Source organism: Rattus rattus, chromosome 6 (assembly GCF_011064425.1).
Source record: "Rattus rattus isolate New Zealand chromosome 6, Rrattus_CSIRO_v1, whole genome shotgun sequence".
Classification (NCBI taxonomy): Eukaryota; Metazoa; Chordata; class Mammalia; order Rodentia; family Muridae; genus Rattus; species Rattus rattus.
In genome coordinates, this window is record NC_046159.1 from 22,952,263 (window position 1) to 22,975,435 (window position 23,173).

The 23,173-nt window shown below is 51.6% G+C and overlaps 2 protein-coding genes across 3 annotated transcripts; one reads left to right on the forward strand and one right to left on the reverse strand.

Annotated features, from left to right (window-relative positions):
• Positions 1-836: 836 nt before the first annotated feature.
• Mlf2 (myeloid leukemia factor 2) lies at positions 837-5,601 on the reverse strand. 2 transcript variants are annotated; one of them, XM_032905680.1, is made up of 9 exons: positions 5,397-5,601; positions 4,821-4,898; positions 4,476-4,602; positions 4,194-4,229; positions 3,051-3,104; positions 2,627-2,755; positions 2,303-2,462; positions 1,521-1,733; positions 837-1,351 (listed from the first exon to the last, which is right to left on the reverse strand). In XM_032905680.1, exons 2-8 carry the CDS (start codon positions 4,868-4,870, stop codon positions 1,546-1,548), a joined length of 744 nt encoding a protein of 247 aa, XP_032761571.1. In that variant the 5' UTR covers positions 4,871-4,898; positions 5,397-5,601; the 3' UTR covers positions 837-1,351; positions 1,521-1,545. The 2 variants fall into 2 exon arrangements, with proteins under 2 accessions (XP_032761571.1, XP_032761572.1); XM_032905681.1 differs by having other exon boundaries at positions 837-1,372; positions 5,397-5,579.
• Positions 5,209-21,847, forward strand: Ptms (parathymosin). The gene is made up of 6 exons (XM_032906619.1): positions 5,209-5,595; positions 17,705-18,109; positions 20,569-20,640; positions 20,840-20,918; positions 21,069-21,130; positions 21,300-21,847. Exons 1-6 carry the CDS (start codon positions 5,209-5,211, stop codon positions 21,348-21,350), a joined length of 1,056 nt encoding a protein of 351 aa, XP_032762510.1. The 3' UTR covers positions 21,351-21,847.
• The last annotated feature ends 1,326 nt before the right edge of the window (positions 21,848-23,173 follow it).

The following is a 23,173-nucleotide window of genomic DNA, read 5'->3' on the forward strand; positions in this document are numbered from 1 at the left end:
GCTCGCTGGCAGAGTGCTTGCCCAGCATGCAGGAGGGACAGAGTGACCCATTTGGCTGCAAAGCTGGAGTTGAACATGCTGAGAAATGTGAGCTCTTCCTGTCTGCCAGACTGCTCGAGTTCCAGCTTACCTTCTCCACCGCTCTCCTCCCCTGGCTCGGGTTCTCGGCAGCTGAGGGGTGACGAGTCTGAGAAAGCCTGCCCTCTTGAAGACTTGTGTAAAGTTCCCTGTGCATGTCTGCCTGGTCCTGGCAAACCATTCTGCCCAAGGGAAGGGACAGCCAATTCCATAGGCCTCACTCTGTACCCTAATACGACCCTGGTCAGTTAGACCCCAGGGAGAGCAGTCATGGGAGCTACTTCCTTCCGTCTAGCCCATCCCTCGGCGTCGGCGCCGCAACAGCTCCATCGTTCCTTGAGGAGCTGGTGTAGTGGCACGAGAACGGCCCCACTCATGGTTCAATGTCTGGTTCCCAGTTGTGGTGGACTATTTAGGAAGGACCAAGGTGTGTCACTGGGTTTGAGGTCCCAAAGGCCAAGCCACTCTGTCTCTACGTCCTGTGGATCAAATGTAGGCTGACTGCTCCAGCACTATGCCTGCCTGCCTGCTGTTGCCACCATGATGGTCACAGGCGCAGCCTCTGCATCAAGCAATCCTCCAATCAAATGCTTTCTTGTATATGCTGCCTTGGTTATGGTGTCTTGTCACAGCAAAAGAAACGCTAACTCAGACAGCTGGGCCACATGTGGAGGCGAGAGGGAAGATAGGGTACGGAGGGAGGGTAGGGTACGGAGGGTTGAACTGAGGCAAAAGAAGAAAAGCAGCCAGAACCCTACTTTTTTTCCATTCTCCTTTATTCCATAAACACCTAGTTACAAGTTGCACAAATCATTTATTTTTATAAAGGCAGAGAAGGGAATAGGAAAGTGTTTTTGTGATGTGGGGGAGGGACAAAGAATTGGGAACTAGTCCACTTTCCACAGCCCTCATAGGACCATGGCATCTGCAGTGGAGCTCTGAGGAAGAGGTGGGCAGGGTCCAGGGGAGCTGAGGGATGGAGATCCCTAAACCCAGAGCTTGCCCTCAAACCCTTCAATGCATGGCAGGGACTCGGGAAGATGAGGCGGCTTGGAGATGGAGCAGCAACATGAAAACTCAAGTTAGTGGATACAGGATGGGTGGGGACACATGGTGAGGGTGAAGATGGAAACGAAGGTCAGGGGGCAGTCGAAGGCTCTCCCTGAGACCCAGGGAGAGGCGTGGCCAGCTTGCCTGTTAATTTAATATTAAATTGGGATGGAGGTTGGAAAGGACAGTCATTTCAAGGATTTCTCAGCCTCCCAGCCTGCACCTGAAGGACAGAAAGATGAGCCTGTCAGGGAGAGAAAGGACACAGAAGCGTCTTCCAGGCACTCAGAGGGAGCAAGTCTCTCTGCCCCTGACAGCTAAGCTACATTGGTCTGCGCCCGACCTCCTCTGGGCTGTCCTATTTCCCTCCCTCCCTCCCTCTCGGCACTTACATGAGAGTCTGAGAGCCTGGGGCCTTCACCAGTCATAGCGACGGGACTGTCGGGAGGGCGAGTCCTCAGGTCCCTGGATAGCCAGGCGGGGAGGCCCCTCAGCCCTTCGTCCCCCACCCACAGACGCCTCATGCCGTCGAAATTCCAGAGGACGTTGCTGCCTGTATCGAGATGTCTCCCTTCTCCATTCATCATCGAACGCTGCTGCCTCACCTAAAGAAGACAGAGTGCAGACATGGAAGGCCGTGAGCCACAGCCTGAGGTCAGACACCTTCGAGGGGCAAAGGTTGAGATCATGCACGGGAGAACGGGGGCTGGGAGCTATTTTGGCTTCAACACAGTTCCTGATGTCACTGGCAAACCTGAGACACAGCTACAGAAGAAAGACACCAGGAGTTAGCTACCCACCATGGGAAGTTAATAAAGCACTAATCTGAGAAAAGAAACCACTGATCCCAACACAGGAGGGTACAACTGTCAGCACTTGATGTCAGTCAGGCTCTGCCCCTCCCTGGCAACACCTGACTCAGTCCTGAAGCTGGCAACAGCCTAAGCACAGGGCTCCCCTCAGCTGCCTGAGCTGCCTGTGGGATGGTAGAGAAAGCTGTGCTCTAGTGCAAAGGAACTGGATTACAGGCTGCTGCTCGAAGGAAGGAAGGAAGGAAGGAAGGAAGGAAGGAAGGAAGGAAGGAAGGAAGGAAGGAAGGAAGAAGGAGGCAGGCAGGCAGGCAGGCAGGCAGGCAGGCAGGCAGGCAGGCAGGCAGGCAGGCAGGCTCACTCACTTTCGTCCAGGTTGATGTAGTCCTGCCGCTCCTCCTGGTCCCCCGTGCGGTGGTTTCGGGAGCGCTGGAGGATGTGGGCCCTATCCCGAATGTGATGCCCAATGGACATCTGCTCTAGGCCACTGTCTGAGTCCCGGACAGTCCTCCGTGTCTCCCGGATCTGGGACAAAGGGAACAGACACATGCAATTGTCCCCACAAAGCCCTGCTACATCACCCTGGATGAACACACCACCCACGACCCATTCCTGAAAAAAGACGTCCCTGGTTCCTGTGTGTTCCGATCAGTCCTACCTCCTCCGAGATAGGGGAGTTCCTTACTCACCCCGCCTGGGGCAGAGCGCATCTCAGATGTCTCCTGGTAAACCTTGGGGGCACCATCCCCAGTGTTGGAGTAGGAGATGACGGTGGAGGAAGAGAAGGTCTGGCAGTTGCCTCCGGCGGCCATGTGCTCCTGAGGAGAGACTGAATGAGGAGGGCCTACTTTGCAGAAGGGAGCTCCCTCCAGCTGACTGCTCTTGCCTCAGCCTTCTTAATTACGCAAGGAGAATGGGCATCACAACCGTCCAACTTCCTAGCCCAACACTAACATATGTGATCGCTCAGGGGTATAAGAACACACATAGGACCCTGGTGCTCTGGCTCAGCTCAGTCCAACCCAGCCTCTTCACTAGCACATCACCTCACCCCCTCCCGCCATGTTGGCTGCCACCGAGATCAAGGCCGGGGAAGACTGGAGCAAGTCATACCATGTTCCCAATCATGTCGTTCATCATCCCAAACATGTCCATGAAGCCGCCAGACTGAGGAAAGGAGAGGGTCAGGAAGATGGGTCAGTGGTTGTGGGCCTGTCACTCACCTGAGGACAGACCCCCTTTCCTTCTTAAATGTAGCCAGAACACACTCATGCTCCTCCCCATAAGCTGCTGGCCACCTTCTCGGGTCTGTGGCTGTTCTGATGCTTCTCCTACCTGTGCATTTCCCTATCTTTTTTTTTTTTTTTTTTTTTTCCTATTCTATTTTTCGGAGCTGGGGACCGAACCCAGGGCCTTGTGCTTCCTAGGCAAGCGCTCTACCACTGAGCTAAATCCCCAACCCCTTCCCTATCTTTTTAAGGAAGTGACCCAAAAGCAGTGAGTTAGCGCCTCTGAACATGCTAAATGTTGACGGTTTGCCTTTAATCCAACACTGGGAGGCAGAGGCGAGCACAGATGACTTGTGGCCAGCCTGGTCTACAGAGTGAGTTCCAGGAGAGCCAGGGCTGCTTTAAAGAAACCTTGTCTCAAAAAACCAAAATCCAAAACAACGACCAAAAAAACCCTCTGACTATCTAGAGTTGTAAAAGTGTCCCAAAGTCTCCCTCCTCAAAAGAACTGCTATACAATTTTACTTTCCCCAGTGGATAAGAACTTCCAGCTATCAGGAGTATTTGAGCTGATATTTATATCTATAATACATATTTATTTATATTTTTCTATGAATAAGTGTTTTCATGCAACGCACGGTAGGGAGCAGAAGATGGCATCAGATGCCTGGAGACTACAGACACAGACAGTTGTGAGCTGTCATGTGGGTGCTGGGAACCAAACCTTGGTTGTCTGGAAGAACAGCCAGGTGCTCTTAACCCTGGAGCCATTTCTCTAGCCCTAGCACCATGATTTATATTCAATGGGCTCTAAACTATGTCAACTATCCAGAGAAGATTTTGAGACCACCCCTAGACTAACATTGTCACCAAAGTGGCACATCTGAAAATAACATCTAAGGTCTGTGTGTATCTGTGTGTCAGAGAAAGAGAGAGACAGAGACACAAAGAGCCAGAAGAGAGAGACAGACAGAGACACAGGAGAGAGAGAGAAAGCTCGAGGGGAACAGAGAAGACAAGAACTCACCATTCCCAACATCCCAAAGGGAGAGACAGCCCCAGCCTACAAGATAAGGAACAGAAGTTAGAAACTACATCCTACCACCTTACTATACCAAACGTGGCCAGTGCCTCCATCCCCCAACCCCATCCTTCTCTCCTCGGGAGTCACAAAGCCCCCTTTCCCAGATTCTCTATCCCCACTCCTCTGCCTCCCACACAGATCACATCCTTTTAAAGCTGGTTGTAGGACCAGAATGGCAGCATACTTAACTAGTCACCCTGGGTCTCGGTATGTTCCAACTGTTACCTGCATCCTGCGGCTGGCAGGCCTGGTTGCTGGCATGTTACCATCTGTGATGCTTAGGAAGGGGCTATATCCAAAGCCACCTGACAACATGCGGCTCATATGCTGACGGTGAATTGCAAAGGGGTCCCTGTGGAGTGAGCATACAATACAGACGGCAGATTAACCCCCAGCCTTCTTCACCTCCCCCAAATAAGTCAGGGTGCGCAGTGGCAGGAGACCAACTCCCGTCTGAGAGCTGCAGCTAAATTCTATCCGGTTCCAGACACGGGAACCCAGAGGTCTGTCTGAACTACTCAGACCTGAATTAGAGTGGGATGAGTGCACGAGGGGGGAGGGAATTCTCACATCAGGAACATGGGATCCTCAGGCTCCACGTCCCTCATGAAGCGGAACATCCTGATCTCAGCTCCAGGGGGCTCCACGCTGTGAAGATACGGAGGCTGAGTTTCATGCAGGCTTATGCACACCAGCTCAGTGTAGCTACTCTTAAAGCTGTCTCTTGCACACAATCACTGACCCCTCCAAACTCCAGAGACCCCCTTCGGCAGGTGGACCACATAACCTTCTACTTTTGAGAGCGAGTAGCTCTCCAAGCCGGTCACGGAATTTTCCCCAAGCTTCTTAGTGTTGCCCCTCCACCCCCGCCCGCCATCCTCTTCCCCGAGCCACGGTCAGCTCCTCCTCCGACGCCAGTCTCGATGAGAATCTCGAACGGCGGCCCGCCACCCCATTAATGACCCCAACTACTCCGCCTTCTGCTGGCACGGGCCGCTACCAGGCCTCCCCGGGCGGGCCTCACTGCCCACCGAGCCGGTCTGCCGCTGCCCCAACCCGTGCCTCCCGCCGGGCGAGCCGGAGAGGGAGGTCCACTCCCCGGCTCGCATCCCTGCAACCCTGCGGGCCGCGCCGCCCTGGCCTCACCGGTCCCCGACTCGGGCTCAGCGGCCCATCCGGCCGGCCTCTCCTCCGGGCGCTGCAGGAGCAGGGTCTCGGCCCGGGACGCAGGGATTGGTCCGCGCGGGAGCTTCTCGCCTCCCGCACCGCCTCCTGCCTTCAGCTGCCACCTCCGTACCCCCGCCCTCGGCCCGAGGAGCCGAACCTCGGTCAGGCCCGAGCGGAAGTGACGTCATGACGGACAGTCTTGGGGGCGGGCCACGGGAGCTCCACCCACCTGCATGGGAGGGGCGGCTGGCTCGCGGCGGAGCCCCGGAGGGCGGGTCCTCTGGGGCCGGTGGGAGGTCTCGTTAAGCTGGCTCGGGGATCTGGGGACAGGAAGAGGCTCCTGCAAAGGTGGGGGAGGGCGGAGCGGAATCGGGAGGGACTGGTTGAGCGCGACGGGGGCAGGGTGTGCCGCACCTTCTTTGCGGGAGGGGGGGAGGCGGTCTGTCTGGGGGCGACCGGTGGGGCGGATCCCTGCGGGGACCTTTAAACTCAGTGCAGGAGGGGCGCTTAACCAGGGGAGCGCGGGGGCCTGTCCCTCTGGAGAGACGCTCCGGCGGGCGGGGTCCTCCGAGTGACGCAGAGGAGGAGGTGACAATTTAGCTCAGGTCTAGTTCAGCCTTGGAAAAGGCCAACCAGGGAAGGGATGTTGGGAGTTTGGCCGCCAGAGAGCGCTCCTGGGCCAGGCTGGATCTTTAGCGCCTTAGGACACCGGGTTGGCTTAGGCTTCTGGACCACTCCAAGACCTGTCTGTGAAGGGTTGGCCTGGGCAAAAGCGTTAGTTCTGATGTTTGCTTTTTGTTGTCGGCTTTTTGGTTTTGGCTTTAATGCTCAGGATCCAACTGAGGGCTTCGGGTTTGCCAAGCACATGTCCTACCATTAAGTTACATTCCAGTCCCATTTCTCTAGCTCTTACGTCTTTAAAACTTTCTTTGCTCTAAGCAGGTAGGTAGGTCAAGGGACTAAAGTTTAGAAGGATAAAGAGGTGGAGAGTTAAATTAAGCAGAATCACTCAGGGGCGGAGCTAAAAAGTAAACCCATGAGGCCTGACTCCAAAGCCAGAGACTGGTATTTTGACATACTAATTGTCTTGCACAAAATCTGGCTGAGCCAGAGAGAAGAGCCCTCCCCTTTGGGTCAGAGGATATGAACTGAATTGGGTAGACTTTGACCCACAGAGATCCAAACTCAAAACTGTCCCAAGTTCTTTACTCTGGCTGTAAGCCACATTGGTACCGTGTGGAACCTGATCTAAAAAGAAAGGTTTATTCTTCACAACTCCCTGAGGGAAAAGAGTCCGTGGTTACTCGGGAAAAGATTGGGAGCAGAGGTTCTCAGTTTCTATTTGATCATTGCTAGAGGGGAAAAAATAGTGCTAACAGGAGAAACGGTGATATAGCTAAGGTAAACTGACAGAATGACAAAGTGAAACCAAAAAGAAAAAAGAAAAAAGAAAGAAAATTTGTTTTTCATTGATGTTTGATATATAAACCTTTTAAAAATTTCTCTTGATATCCCACCGGACAATCGTCCTTTCACCTTGCTCTAAAGAAAAGCAGTTTTGACATTCCATCAAGAGTACTTCAGGGCTGTAGAGCCAGCTCAGTGGCAAAACGTGTCTGCTGGTTGGTGGGGGCAGGCTTTTTTAATCGAGGCACCGGGAGGCAGAGACAGGATGATCTCTGTGAATTGGAAGCTGACCTGGGCTACATAGCTTGTCTAAAAGAAAAACAAAAGCATAAAAATTAAAAAAAATAAAAAACAAAAAAACCCAAAACCCTTGCTGCTATTTCAGAGAAACCCAGTATAGTTACGGAGTTCCGGCTCCAGCAGATCTAACACCTTCTGCAGGCGTCCAAGGATATGCACACACCTGGCATACGGAGACACCTATACACATAAAATAAATCTGAAAAAGGAACATATGTCCTGCAGAGGACCTGGCACCCCAGTTCCAGGGTATCCAGTGCCCTCTTTTGGCCTCTGTAGGAATTGTATACACATGGCACAGACACATATAGGCAAAATACATGGAAAATAAAAATAAATCTGATTATTTAAAAGGGTTACTCCAGCCTTTCATCCCAGCATTCAGGAGGCAGAGGCAGATAGATTTCTGTGAGTCTGAGGCTAGCCTGGACTGAGGAGAGAGAGAGAGAGAGAGAGAGAGAGAGAGAGAGAGAGAGAGAGAACGAACACACACATGCCAGGCAAAAAAAACCAAGCAAAACAAAGAATGTTACTTCAATAAGTATTCTGCCACCTGCACTTAAAGTTACCCTACACAAATGTTCTTTTTCTTGTCTCTTTGGAAAACAAGTCTCCCACCCCACCCCCCCATCTACCCTACAAGGTCTCACTATGTAGCTCTGGGACTAAAGGTATATGCTACCTACCTGGCCATTAGAGTGAGTTCTACATTGCTTGGCCAATCAACAGCTATTTAATGAGCACTTGCCCTGTGCTGGGTCTAGTGTATTAAACAAACAGACAAGGCTGGGGTTGGGGATTTAGCTCAGTGGTAGAGCGCTTGCCTAGGAAGTGCAAGGCCCTGGGTTCGGTCCCCAGCTCCGAAAAATAGAATAGGAAAAAAAAAAAAAAAAGATAGCACACAGAAAAGCTTAAAAATTTCATACTGGGCTGGAGAGATGGCTCAGTGGTTAGGAGCACTGACTGCTCTTCCAGAGGTCCTGAGTTCAATTCCCAGCAACCACATGGATGCCCTCTTCTGGTGTCTGAAAACAGCAGCAGTGTACCTTATATGCATAAAATAAATAATTCCTTTAAAAAAAGAATTTCATACCATTCCTTTTTATCTTTGCTTGTGTGTTCGTGTGTGTGTGTGTGTGTGTGTGTGTGTGTGTGTGTGTGTTCGTGTGTGTGTGTACCCAGGACTTTGTACATGGTAGACGAGCGTTCTTCCATTGAGCTGACTTAAGTCCACAGCCCTGTTTTTTATTTGGGGCAGTCCTATTGTGTGACCCACACTGACCTGAATTCCTGTTATTGAAGTCCTGATTGTCCTGTCATCACTCCCTAAGCGGTGGGATTCTGGGCCTGCGGTGCTATACATTATCTTTTCATAATTTCATTTCTATTATAGTCACTTGTGTACAGAGTGCTTATGCTATGCATGTGGAGGTCGGAGGATAACTTTGGGGAGTGAACTCTTTTCTCCTACCACGTGGGTTCCAGGAAATCAAACTCAGGTTATCAGGCTTGGTGGCAATTGCTTTTACCTGCTGAGGGACCTCACTGGCTCTGTATGATTTTACCTTAAGATTTATTTAGGCTAGCTACGGTGACACACATCTTTAATCTCAGCACTTGGGAGGCGGAGACAGGAGGATCTCTCTGAGTTTGAGGCCAGTCGGTCTATGTAGTTCCAAGAAAGCCTTGTCTAAGCATAAAAATAAATAAATAGATAGATAGATAGATAGATAGATAGATAGATAGATAGATAGATAGGGGGAAAGTAGGCTTATTTATTTTATATGCATAATGTTTGGAGCATGTATGTCTGTGCCTTCCTGGTGCATGCAGAAGTCGGAAGAGGGTACCAAGAAGGTACAAATAGATGTAAGCCACTATCTGGAACTGAACCTGGGTCTTCTGCAAGAACAGCAGTGCTCTCAGCCATTGTGCCATCTCTCCGGAGCCTCCATGTGATTTTAAATGAGCGTAGTCCCTCTCCTAGGAATGTTTACAAATTACAACTTAACTTCTATTACACATAGTCTGAAATCTAAGGTGCTTGTTTGTTTCTTGGATTCTCAGCAACATGCACACACATACAGACACACGCACACACACACACACACACACACACACACACACACATACACACATACACGAACAGGTAGAAGTTGAGGGAGGATGCAAGCCTATGTCAGTGTGCCTGGTGACATACATAGGACATAGGCAACTCTCTGGGAAATGGTGAGAGATAATTTTACAAGCAGCCAGCAGTTATGTCTGCCTGCTTCTCTTTTCCTTCTCCCTCTCTTCTCCCTCCCTCCCTGTCTGCCTTTGTGTGTCTCTCTCCTCTGTCCGATCAATGAAGGGCAGGAGTTTGTCAGTCATTGGCATTTCCCGTAGATGATGTGACACAGGAGGGAGAGCAGGTTCTTCAAGGAATGAAGCTCCAGAGGACAAGTACTGAATGCGCCTGCTACGTTCGCTGCTCATCTGGCTGGACTTGGAGTCAGGAAATCCTTGAGAGGGTAGAGCTGGGCCAGAGAAGGGGCCCTCTTTGGATGTGAGGTCACATATCTGGAACCAGCCCAGAACAGTTGGATATTTGAACCGAGGGGAGGGCGGAGCAACGTTGTAAGTAGGGAACACAACAGCCTGTTTGTATTTTAAATCGAAGGACCGTTTGGGAACTTTTTTTTTTTTCCGAGTTTGTACGATATAGCAGGTATGGAAATGGGGAAACTGAGGTAGGCGTGAAGATAAAAAATCCCACACTTGTGATTGACAATTGTGAGGTGGTGAAGCTGGGCCTCTGAGAACATGCAGGTCAGGGTAGGGAAGACAAGAAGCAAGGACCTAGACAAGGGAAGAAAAACCGAGGTCTAATTTTGCACGGAGGAAAGTGCCATCAACCCAGAGAGGGAACGCGGGGCGATTTCGGTTCGCTTCTGTTTGAGGCTCCACGGAGCACAAGGCAGGGAAGAAAGGGGGGTGAGTCTGTGAGTCTGGACCTCAGCAATAAAGCCAGTGCTAGGCCTGGGAGTCGCCGGTGCTCCAGTTCCACGGTAGGTGATGGGGCTTCGGCAGACATCCCGGATGGCGCAGTTGAGGGAGACCGCAGCCTATAATAGACATCACCTGGAAGGTCCCTCAGCGTGCACTGACTCCTCCTCCTTATTCCCTTGTAAGTCTTCGACTGCTGGGTCAAATACGTCTTTGTCCATCTTCACTAGCCGTTCATTTTTTCTTTACTGGTCCCCTGGATCAGCCGTGGTCTGTGCAATGTGTGAGAGCTGTAAACACACCGGAGGGTAAGTGTATAGCGGTCGCCTGTAAAGACACACACAGCAGCCGGAGTTCTTCTCGGACATTCTAATTACAAATTGCTGGGGTTGGCTGTGGGCAAAGAGGCAGGCTGCAGGCTGGACTAACAGATCAGTGGCCAGGCATGTGATTAGTATGCACAAAGCCCTGGGGTTCAACCCCAGAACGACCTTTAAAAAGAAAAAGAACAAAAAAAAAAAAAAAAAAAAGGAAAAGAGATGGTTAAGGGGCAGGAAAGATGGCTCAGTGGTTAAAGTCCACATACTGAGCTCACAGAGAATGAAAGTCAGAAATGATTGACAACTACTGTCACTCCAGTTCCAGGTCTGGGACCTTTGCTAACACCTGTACTATGTGTGCACATTCACATGGACACATACATAATTTAAAGGCAAAACAATTTTTTTTTCTGAGACAGGGTTTCTCTGTGTAGCCCTGGCTGTCCTGGAACTTGGCTTTGTAGACCAGGCTGCCTTGAACTCACATGGATCTACCTGCCTCTGCCTCTGGAGCGCTGGGATTAAAGGTGGGAGTTCACCACTGACACCACTGACAGCTAAAATATTTTTTTTAAAAAAGAGGTAGCTTGGGGTTGGGGATTTAGCTCAGTGGTAGAGCGCTTGCCTAGGAAGCGAAAGGCCCTGGGTTCGGTCCCCAGCTCCGAAAAAAAGAAAAGGGAAAAAAGAAAAAAAAAAAAAAGGAAAAAAAAAAGGAAAAAAAAAAAAAGAGGTAGCTTAAAACAGAGATCTAAAATTGTGGTGTCCAATATGGTAGTTGCTGGCTATGGATATTTAATTAGGCTTGATGGTAGACCTCAATGGTGTAAGCCTTGATCAGCAGGTACTAGGCCCTAAGTCTGACCTGCTGGGTAGCAAAAGCAAACAGCAACACTTAAATCCATAAATTCATTTTCTTCCTTAGTGGGTCTAGCCACTCACCCCCCACCCCCTTGAGATGGGGTACCATATACATCAGTCTGGCCTTCAACTCCTATGATGACTTTGGGTTTCTGACCCTCTTGACTTCACCTCTCGTTACTAGCTCTAAGCACGTCACCTACCACACCTAGTTCATGCAGTAAAGAGTGTTAAACTCAGGACCTCATGCATGAGAGGCAAAACACTTTATAACATGGCCCAGCCCACCAGCTAGGTGTGCTGTCAAGTGTTAAATAATCACATGCTTGGGGTTGGGGATTTAGCTCAGTGGTAGGGTTTGGGGTTCGGTCCCCTGCTCCGAAAAAAAGAAAAGAAAAAAAAATAATCAGATGCTTATTGTATTGCAAAGAACAGATGGCTGTTCTCGGGCTGAGAGTGTGGGTCAGTGGTAGAAGCACTCACCTGGTAAGCACAATGCTGGGTGTTCCGCGTGGAACACCATCAGAGTAAGTGTTTGTCTTGTTTTTTTCATCGCAGGAAGTTTTGATGCAGGGCTGGGAAGCACCTCTAAATGCTCTCTTTCTTACCGGCTTTTCTGAAAAGTCTATACATGGCTTTTTGAAGAGTAAATATGAGAGAGAAATAGAAATGGCAGCAGAATGTTGGACCAGAGTCAACTATTCTAGGTGCACAAGTGAAGGAGAAAGCAGAGGAAGAATAAGGCTTGGTGGCACGCACCTGGAACCCCAGCATTCTAGAAGCTGAAGCAGGAGGATCACCTCGAGCTAGACCCTGCCTCAAAATGATGGCCCGTCTCAAGTTCTGAGGAAGTAAAGCACTTCACTAGGGAGACTGTTCAGAGAAAGGTAAAAAGGCGCTAACATTCTCATAGTACAAGGCCAGCCTAAATACAGTGAAATCAGCTCCAGACAGAGTTCAAGGGCAGCCTAGGGGACATGTCAGAACCCTGCTCCAGTCAACCAGGCTGCGGCTGTAGTGTGCCTGTCTAGCAGGCACGAGTCCTGGGCTCTGTATGAAATGGTCTTGGTGGTTTACTCTGTAACCCCAGCACCCAGAAGGTGATGGATGCGGATCAAAAACTCAGAGACCATCCTTACCCCATATAGAGGTCATCCTGGGATACAAGAGACCACCTCCAAACCAAACCTAAATAAAACATAAAGCCAAAACAGCTGGGAATAGAACTGTGTCTCCTGAGGCATGTGGCTTTAGAGTCTATTCTCAGCAAACACAGAGGCAAAAACATAGCCCTCCTACTTCAACAAACACACCTCTTGGTAGCTGGTAGGGACTGTAGTAGTCGGTGAGAGACAAAGCTGAAAGTTAAAGACAAGGTCACTGCCCTAAAGGACTGTAGATCAAGGGCTCTTCACATCAAAGTACAGCCTAGGGGCTAGGAGAGTGGCTCAGAAGTGAGGGGCAGTGGCTGCTCTTCCAGAGGTCCTAAATTCCATTCTCTAGATCCACAGTTTGGCTCAAAACCACCCGAAAACTCCAATCCCAAGGGCACAGGAATCTTCTCCTGATCTCTGAAGGACTACAGGCAAGCGGTGCACAGACATACATGCAGACAAAACACCGCCACGCATGAAAATAATAGATTAAAAACGTTTTAAAGTACAGCTTAAAAGGGAAGTAATCTGATAATTCACTGATCTGTATCCTAGCAGTGAGCTGCAGAATGTTGGCATTACGAGTGTCCGCCATCATGTCTGGTTTAAATTTAAGCCCGAGAGAGATGGTGGTACACTTTAATCTTAGCACTCCAGAGGCGGAGACAGGCGCATCTTTGAGTTTGAGGCTACCTTGGTCTACTAGACCGCCAGGGTTACACAGAGAAACCTTATCTCAAAACAAACAAACAAACAAACAAACAAACAAACAACCCTAAGCTTAATATAAAGGCTCAGTGGAAATTTAAATTTCCTCAGCTAAAATGGACATATCAGAGTAGAATTTTGATGGTGGATAAGACCAATGAAACTACCTTTAAATTTAAATTTTCTTTTCATTCTCTTTCAACCAGATTAATTACACACGATGTGACTGTGTTTTGAAGGTGATTTGTTTATTTTTTTTTTTTCATCATTCTCTTGTGACAGGGTCTTGCCATAGGTGGCCTGGTGTTTACCAGGTAGCCCAAGCAGACCTCGAATTTGAGGTATTCTGCTGCCTCAAGCTCCAGAATATTGGGATTACAGAGAAGCATTATCTCATTCTGCTTTGTGAAAGTTAACTTTTCTTGTTTGCATGCTTGTTAGCTGAAACACAGTCTTATGTAGCCCAACCTGGCTCACCTCCAGCTCAGTATGTAGGCAAGATTAGCATGCTTATATATGTGCATACATACATATACACACATACATACACATATAAAATATATGTACTATATAATATATAATATATTAACTATATAATATATATTTATTATATATATTAACATTGCTGCAGGTAAGACTTAGTCATTTTATGAGCTGGAGTCCTGGACTGAATAAAGAGAGGAAACCAGGCAGTGGCCTGGAGAGATAGCTCAGTGATTAAGAGAACTCACTATTCTAGCAGGTCTGAGTTCAAATCTCAGCACCCAAGTCCAGTGGCTCACAACTGCCAGCAGTAACTCCAGCTTCCGAAATCCAAGTCCTCTTTAGACCTCTAAGGGTACCTGAATGTGCATGAGCACGCGTGCACGCGCACACACAGGTGGTAGTGCACGACTGCTTTTAAAACCCACAATGGGGAGGAAGAAGCAGGAAGCAGGCCAGCCTGGTCATCACAGTGAGACTCCTTTGCCTAAAAAAAAAAAAAAAAAAAGAAAGAGGAAGGAAGGCTCTGGAGAGATGGCTCATCTGTTAAGGGCACTGAGTGTTCTTCCAGAGAACCTGGGTTTTATTCCACACAGAGGCTCACACTCTAGTTCCAAGGTTTCAGACACCCTCTTCTGGACTCCTAGAGGGAAACAGGAACACAAGTAGTGCAGACACACTCATTGGCGAAACACCCAGACGTGAAAAAGGAAAAGGACACCACGTGCTGAGCGCGGGTATGCATTACTCCCTCCTTTGAATTTAATGAAAGCTGCTGCCTCTTGCTCTGCTTACCACACCTATCTTCATCTCCCAGCAACAGCCTGCATCATCACCGTATATCCCTGTATCACAGGGAACTGTTACCAAAATAAAGCTTTCCCACCAAAAAAAAAAAAAAAAAAACCAAACAAACAAAAAAACCAACAACAAACCATGCTCACACTTGTGTCTGACTTCTGCTGGAGCGCACCAACACACACAAAATAACTGTAAAAAGAAATTATCTAAAAGGCTTGGGTAATTTCTAAGTGTCCATCTCCTCTCCTCCCTCCTGACTTTGAGGGTTTTTTGTTTGTTTTACCTAAGATGAAGGGAAATACAGACCAGGGTCACTGGTAGGTGGCCCAGCTCTCAGGACTTGTGTGCCCCACTGCCCTGAGTGACAGTAGGCTCTCCTTAGTACTCATGGGAGGTACACATACACACTGACAGCAGAGCCCGAGACCTCACTAAGAACGAGTCTGAAGCCATTAGAAGGGAACACCTTCCACACTTCAGGGCAAGAGCAACTTCTAGGAACTCAGGCAGATGTCGTAGCTTTCCAGGGGTCTGGCCTTTCTTGTTCTCACCTCGGTCTCTCCTTTTTCCCACTTTCAGAAAATGTGTAAGCACTGTTGTTTTGGTTTTTTTTTTTTCCCCTCCCCGACTCAACTCGTGGGAAATGTCTCAATTGCATTGTAGAGTAGCAGAATTCTAGGAATAGGCAGGCCTCCACAAAACCTCAAGAGTACTTCTATGGAACGGAGCAAATGTTGGCATTTGACACCACTGACCCGGGGCACAACGACAGAACCTTAAAGGGCCACTCTGGTGGGTTCTCAACATCGCATTTCCTCCAAATTCACAAGTCTCCCAGCTGCTTTCTCACAAAGCAGAACTTTAGGAGACTGGTCTGTGTTCGAACAAAATAGAAAAAGATGTAGACGTCCCCCACCAGTCCCTGCAGACCCCAATGTTCGACCCCTTAGATTTCTCTTGCACTCCCTTGGGCCTTGGGGCAGGATTCCCATTCTCTGCCTCGCCATCTCCCTGGAATTTTCCACTGCAGCTGCCTCCGCTCCCAGACACCCCTCCCTGGGCAAAATTCCCGGCTCCCTCCGCCTCCCCTTCCCTAATCACACCTCATTCCCACCCCCAGCCCTGAGGCCCAGCCCACAGTCCAACCCACTCCCCAAGGTTCGTCCCACACCTCACTGCAACCCTGGTGGTCCCATTTGGAGAAATGGGAAACTAGGCCCTTTATGAGAGGCTAAACTAGAGGGTCCCAATCTCCTTCCTAGGCCAGAGTGAAAAGACAGTGGTGGGGCTCGTCCCCTGTGGGGCGGGAGTGGGGGGAGTGGCCCTCTTCACATCCCCTTATAAGGCAGGGCAAGCAGTTAGGATCTTGGATTGGCTGATTCAAATGAGCATTCCACCTGGCAACAGGGTTTCTATTGGCTCTCAGGAAAAACAGGAGGAAGGTGGATGGAGGTTGTTGGTGGCGGTGATTGGAGGGGGGAGGGGAGTGGAGGTGACCGGAGTTGAGGGCGGTTACCAGGGCAACAGGGTAAGAGCCCAGCAGGGTGTCCGAGACAGCAGGCGGGGCTGGGAGGTGGAGTAGAAGGCAGAGAAAAAGAAGGCGGGAGGGAGAGGAAAGAGACCAACCCAGAGGGAGCGAGATGGGGGGGGGGTAATGGAGGGGAGAGGGAGATAAATGAAGCAAGAGGGTACAGAGATAGAATATGGTGAGAGATTGCTAAGGACATCAGTCTGAGAAGCGCATTGAAAAGGGGAAATGGAAAGATCTCAGAGAAAAGGTGGACCGAATCCTGCCAGGAAAAACCAGGGTGGGGCGCCAAGATTTATGAGACCAAGAAACCGAATTAAGAGTCAGAGAAACCAGGAGATGTGTACAAGGGACCAAATGATGGTTGTTGACACGCTTACATGCTAAACAGTGATGGAGGATCAACAATGGCTTCTCTCTCTCTCTCTCTCTTTTTTTTTTTTTCTAATTTTTTTGAGGGGTAGGGGAGGGCAAGATATCTCACTGTGTTGTCCAGGATGCTCTCAAACTAATGGCAATCCTCCTGCCTCAGCTTCCCAAGTGCTGAATAGGTCATTTGACTAAAGGTGATGGTTTTTATTATGGAAATAAAAATGATTTGGAAAAGGTGAGGGATAATGATGACAGATAAGACACATACACCAAAGACAGTCTTTTCCCAAAGCCCAGACTTCTTCATCCACCCTTCGAGGCCGTCTCTTTCTGAAATCCCGGGGTTCTCAAAATGATCTAAAGATGCGGTACCTAGGTGTGAAGCCCTGAGGATAAGCGCAATAGGGTGTGGCTGGAACCCCATATCTGGACCAGTGTGTACAAAGGCGGCCAGTTGAATTCAGAAAGACTGGGGACAAGACAGAAGCAGAAGACCGAGAAGAGCGACTGGAGGAAAAATGCAAAAGGACAAGAAAGAGAGTTGAAAATTAGTTAGTTTATAGGGCCGGGTGACTGAGTCAGGAAAGATAACAGTGTTGTCTGGGAAAAAGTGAATTGAGACACATGGGATGTAGATGGTTATAAGGGAGGGGTCTCGGTCTGTAGGAAGAGAGGCGAAGGGAAACAGAAGGACCAAGCAATTGAGTGAGGTGAGCCAGGTAAGATGAGAGAAGAATAAAAAGGCAGAAGAGATCATCAGAGGGCCCCTCACATCACAGGAAACAGACGGGAAGGAACCCGCCAAGGACCACAAATGTCAAGTCCAGCCGAGAGGCCCAGGCTGTCCTTTGTACTCTCACTTTCCTCCTCAAGGCCACCTAGAGAAGGCGGACAAGAGCGAGAAATGGAAGTGGCTCGGGAGCCTTCTTCCTCTTCTCTCAGCTTTTGGTTTCTCAAATACCTGCCCAGCCTCTACATCTGCTCCCCCACCCACCCCGCCCTTTAGCAAAATCTCAGGGCTTGGAGGAGGTCAGCAGGAGTCTGGCCACCTCTCCAGTCCGCCCCCAGGAGCCAGACTCCAGCTCGCAGGCAGAAGGCTGGCATTTGGAGCGGTCTCTCCCCGCAGGAACCCCACCCCTTCCCACCTCCTCGCCCTACTCTGCTCTTTCCCGAGCCGTCAGTCTCTCCATTCCCCCTCCCGGTCTCGTCCTTCCTCCCGTCCCGCTCGCTCTCCCGCCCTTCGCTTTCATCCTCCTATCCCCACCTCTCCAACCTCCTCTTTCATCCCCCTCCCCTCTCCTCTCCTCCCCGCTCCCGCCTGCCCCACCCCTGGGAAGCCCCTCCCGTCGGGCAGCGCCGCCTTAAAAGCGGGTTCCCTTCCCGGGGGCGGCAGCGGCTGGTCGGCGGCAGCTCTGCTGGTGCGGGGGCGGCGAGCAAGACCGAGCGACCGCGACCGGAGCGTGCCGGCCACCGCCCGCATCATCCTCCTGCCCGCCCTCCGGACGGCCGCAGCCCTGCGGGTCTCCGCTCGGGACCCACCCCCGCCCCACCCCGCGCGCCTCTGCCGCCTCTTGCTGGGAGCCAGCTTGCCGAGCGGCCGTCGCTGCCGCTGCCGCTGCCGCCGCCGCCACCGCGCCAAGTTCCGGCCGCGGCCACTCTCCGCCGTCCAGGGCTCCTCCGCCTCGGCCCCGGGACCCCGGCTCCCCGCCAGCCCCGGCCCCGGCACCATGTCGGAGAAGAGCGTGGAGGCAGCGGCCGAGCTTAAGCGCCAAGGTACGGGCAGGGCGGCGGCGGCCCGGCACCTGGGCGGCCCCTGGATCGGCGCGGTCCTTCGCGCCCGGTCGCCCCCGACGGCCCCGAGCGGCCCTGGCGCCCGGTCCCTGCGGACCCCGCTGCGCCCTCCCCCTTCCCCGCTCGGAGCCCGGCGCTGCCCGCTCGATGCTGCCGGCGCCCTCTAGCGGGCCAGCGCGCCGTGGCTCGGGCCTCGCCGCCCGGCCTGCTCCCGGTCTCGCCATCCCCACCCCTCTCGTGCCCCGCCGCGCCTGCCTCGGCCGGGTCCGCCCTCCCGTCAGAGAGTGGCGCCTCTCAGATCCCGGGCCCCATGTCCGAACCGCGGCTCCAAGTCCCTTTCCACTATGACCTCACCTTTCCTCTGCTAAGCGGTTTGGGATCCTCAAGTGTAAACAGGACTCTCCCCGGAGGCTACTCCTCGGCTCCTCCTCCTCGCCGCCGGACCGTCCGTCCTCGTCCCCGGAGGGCTGCTTCTCTCTTGCACCCCCCCTTTTTTTTTCTTTTTTGCCCATCCTCATTCGTTCTTCCTCTAATACCGACTTCCAATTTTCTCATCGCCCCCCCTCATGTCGAATTTCTAAAAAAATCAGAAAGGTGGCGAGAATAGCCTTCGAAAAAGCCGAAGCTCATCATCGCCTGACCATACGTCAAGCTGTCTTAGCTCTCAGTAGCTAGCTGCCTTTCCCGGCTTCATCCCTTTGCCCTTGTCTCTCTTTCAGCCTTCCTCTAATTTCCCCAGGGAAACTGCGGAGTGTCGCTTAGGGAAATTAATGCGGCCAGGCTTGGGGGCTGGGAGCCCAGTCTTTTTTTTGGGGGGGGGCACTATAGTTCTCCAGGTCCAAGTGGAAGGGGGAGTCTAATAGAATGAAAGGCAGTGGGAGAGGGGACATGTGAGATCTGATAAGGTGTGCCTGTGTGGCCCTCCGGTGGGTTGTGCGGTGGCATGTGACTTCACTGAGTAGGCGTCTTTGTATGTCTGAGATCCAGCGAGTGTGTGGGACTGCCCGTGTCAGTTACATGTGTGCATGTGGAGACTGACTGAGATGTCCTGGAGGCATGTTGCTGCTTTGTGAGTATCGAGTGGCTACACTGTGCTCCTGAGAGTGTGCCAGAATGCCCAAACATTGGGCCATGTGTCTCCAGAGTGTGTGGGCGCTCCCTTGCAGATGTGTGAGTTGGTGTTAGCCTGGGTGAGCTTGTGTACCCCTGTAGAGGCCAGAGAGCTGCTAAGCAGCTGGGGGCAGGTCACATACCCTCCTGGAAAAGAGATCATGGCAGGACAGTGACCAGGACAGGACCCAGGAGGAGAGGGGCCAACCCTGTGGACTTTGGTCTCTGGTATTCGCCCTCCCTTCCCCTCACCCCTCCATCAACCCCAATAGAAAACTCAGGCTTGCAAGGCCTGGATCAGGCTAAGTTGACTTAGTCCCTGCCTGGCCCGGGATGTAAGAGAAAGCTCACCTGGTTGTTCAAGTGCCAGACCTACCATGTGACCGAGAAGTGACGACAAATCAGAATGAGGAAACCTGCCTGGTGTGAAAGGGTCAAGTGTTTTGTGCTCTTCCTGAAGTGAGAAGGGAGTGGAGTGTCCGCAGGCCAGTCATTTGGCACCTCTTCTACCTCAGTCTTGTTCTAGAAAGGACACATCCTTCTGGGGTGATCTACTTATGAAAACTCCGACCCAATTGGGATCATGTACCCAAGAGTTGCATGCTAACATTAGATAAGGTCGTAGGAGAAGGTGCGCCCCCCCCCAAGGAGAAGCAGAATCTGCATGGGGTAGGAAGGCTGGTGTGTCCAGAGGGGCTTATCCACTGGCCCAGTAGGATAGGGCCTCAAGCACCTGCCAGGAAGGCAGACAGCCTGGTGGGAGGGGCTCTGGACAGGTAACTCCCACCTTCCCACCCGGCCGCACACTTGTTTGTTGTGCTTTCTCCTTCCTCTGCGTGAAGGTGGGGTGTGCACAGGGAACGCTGAGGCCGCTTAGATGGGGGATAGAAACTGATGTGGGAACACGTTAGAGAGTGATTCGGCCAAGTAGGAACAGGAGGATGAGGGAGACAGAACAGGAAACAAAGACCTTAGGAGCTGAAGAGGAAGCTGGGAGGGATGCCCAGGAGAGAGAGTACTTAGGCAAAGGCCCCTGAGGTAGACAAAAGGCAGAGCGGGGCAAGCCGAGAGGGTGAGGGGGGTGGGGCAACCAGGCTGCCAGCAGATGGGGGATTTGCTTTGTGGAGCTGAACTCTTAAGCCAGGGGATGTTTGGAAGAACTTGATGGGGTGGGAGCCCCAACTACTCTGGCCACTTATCGTCACTTGCCCACTCCCCTTGGGTCCTGGGGACAAAAATCTCTGGGATGGCCACCTTTGACCTAGCTGCAGAATTGAAGGGACTCAGGGCTGTCCGTCACCCCTGCTGAGAGAGAACCTTCTGTCTTGCAGGACCTGAAGGAAAAGAAGGACAAGGTGGAGGAGAAGGCTGGCCGGAAAGAACGGAAGAAAGAAGTAGTGGAGGTGTGTGAAGGCAGCAGGTGGAACATGAACACACTTTGCCCAAACATCCTCTTCTCTTACCTTCTGGGGATGACCGGGTCCTGCCATTCTCTTGCCCTCTTCATATCCCTTCCCTGCCTGGCGCCTCCTAAGCCCTTTTATCACTCAGTGAGTGGCAACACAGCCAGCTTGACATCACTCCTTGTTTTGGTCCCCACAGGAGGAGGAGAATGGAGCTGAGGAGGAGGAAGAAGAAACTGCTGAGGATGGAGAGGATGATGATGAAGGAGATGAAGAAGGTAGGGATGGGCAGGGAAGGCTGGGCTGCAAAGTTGAGACTCACAGGAGCAGAGTCAGGGAGCAGTTGTAGACTGAAAGCTTGGATGAGGGGAGGGGTCTGTGCCCCTGCCTCCCAACCTTCCCCCATTGACTCGTTTCTGGTTTCTCAGATGAGGAGGAAGAGGAGGAGGAGGACGAAGGCCCCGTGCGGAAGAGAACTGCTGAAGAGGAGGTTTGAGCCTAAGGGGCTGTCGGGAATATAGCAGGGTCTGGGTGACCTTTGGATTTGGACCCAGGTCCTTGTGGGTGGCATAGATGGGCAGGGGCTGGAGCAGGGCCAGCAGGAACGGGGGGGGGGAGGGTTCCTCTGTACAACTACTCCAGCTCTTCTCCCTCCACAGGATGAAGCGGATCCCAAGAGGCAGAAGACAGAAAACGGGGCGTCGGCTTGAGCCCCTGCCCGTGGGCTTGGGGATGGGAGGCCCCTCAGGTCCTGGAGGTGGGGCAGGAACACACAAATCCAGCCCCCCTTCTCCTGGCTCCCTGCTCTGGCCCTGCCCCAGAGCTGTGACCCTTGCCCTTTGACCCAGCCTCTCATTTCCATCTCTCCAGACACTGCTCCTTCACCCTCACTGCCACAGGTCCAGCCCCCAACCCGCCTCATCCAAGCTCCCCAGCCGGCCCTCACTTGCCCTAGCATTCCTTGTTCTTCCCTGCCTTCCTCACCATCGATCTGTTCCAGTCCTTGCGAAGCCTCTCCTTCCCCTCTGCACCCCGAGCCTCTCAGCCTGCCCTTCTCTCTCCTGCCTGACCCCTGGGTCTCCCTCAGATTCCCTCCTCTCAGACAGCGCCAGGCCGGGGTGGGGCTGGGGTTGGGGCCAAGCCCCGAAGCTGCCCCCTCCCCTTTTTGTATAATTTAATAAAGAAACGGTCGCGCTTCTGTTTTTAACCCGTCTCCTGCTTTCCCACAGTCCAGTCAGGGCATGAAAGGGTGTAGAGGGCGTGGCTGACCTCATACCCTGATTATAGAAGACATGGCCAGTCCTCGAGTGGGAGCTCGAGGTCTTCCTCTCATGGCTGAAGGGTTCTGTTTGGGGTTCCTAGGGGTGTTTCTCCTCAGCGATGCACACTATCATGTTAACTCACGTAAGATCTAGACACTGCTGAGCCCAGTGGAAAGCTCCATTGTGCTGAACCAGGCAGTTAGAAACAGGAAGTCCTGCCCTCAAGGTGGAAGAGGCTGGTAGGCTTAGGTCTCTACCTAGCGTTTGGAAAGAGAACTCCCAAGCACGCGTGTGGGAAGCAGGGTCCTCTTTGGCGGAGTAGCAACAGACTTCAGAATCAGTTATCAGACCTTTCTCCTGGTGGTCTGTCTTCATTTTCTCAGCTGAGCTGGGGGGGGGGGGCTGTGTTGTTGGATCCTCTCTCCTCCTGCCTCAGTTTCCCCTGTTTGTGACAGTCCTACTATGCAGCGCTGGCTGGCCTGGAATTCATATAAAGCTGCCTGCCTCTGCCTACCCAGTAGGTTTTTTTGTTTCATTTTGTTGGCATAGGGTATACCTTGTAGCCAATGATGACCCTGCACTCACTAGCCCAAGCAAAGCGAGCTTCAATTTACTCCACTTTCCAAACTCTAGACTTACAGATACATGCCACGGTTGCGACACCTTGGTCTCTCTTGAGTTTTCCTCGCTACAAGATTCCTACATTATTCCATTTCCATAGACCCTTTCCTTCATTTTTTTTTTTTTACTACAGAATCTTGGGGAGGGAGGGCTTTGAAGATGGGAAAACATCCTATTGTCAGGGCTGGAAAGACTGTTTAGCAAGTTACGAATGCTTGTTTCTCGTCAAGAAGACCGAGTTTGGTTTCCAGCGTCCAGATCGAGCAGCTCAAAAACCACCTGTAACTCCAGCTCCAAAAAACTTGACCCCCTCTTCAGGCTTCTGAGCAGTCACACACAGGGGGTGAATTTATGTACACAGACACATAAATAAAAACCGGCATTTAAAACACGTATCCCATTGTCCTCTTCCTGGAAGATGAAAAGCCACCCCATCATGCAACTAGGGTTAAGGACTAGACAGCTTTTTGCCTTTGTGCTTCCTAACCTTGGCAAGTTATTTGATGCCTGTGAGCCTCGATTCCCTCATCTGTACAGAAAGGAGGAGAGCATCAAGTTTCCCGAGTTGCCTTATGTATGGAAAATGTATAATATGCTATGTAACATAGAATGGGATTAGCACCATGTAGCTACTGCACTTTTCCACCAAG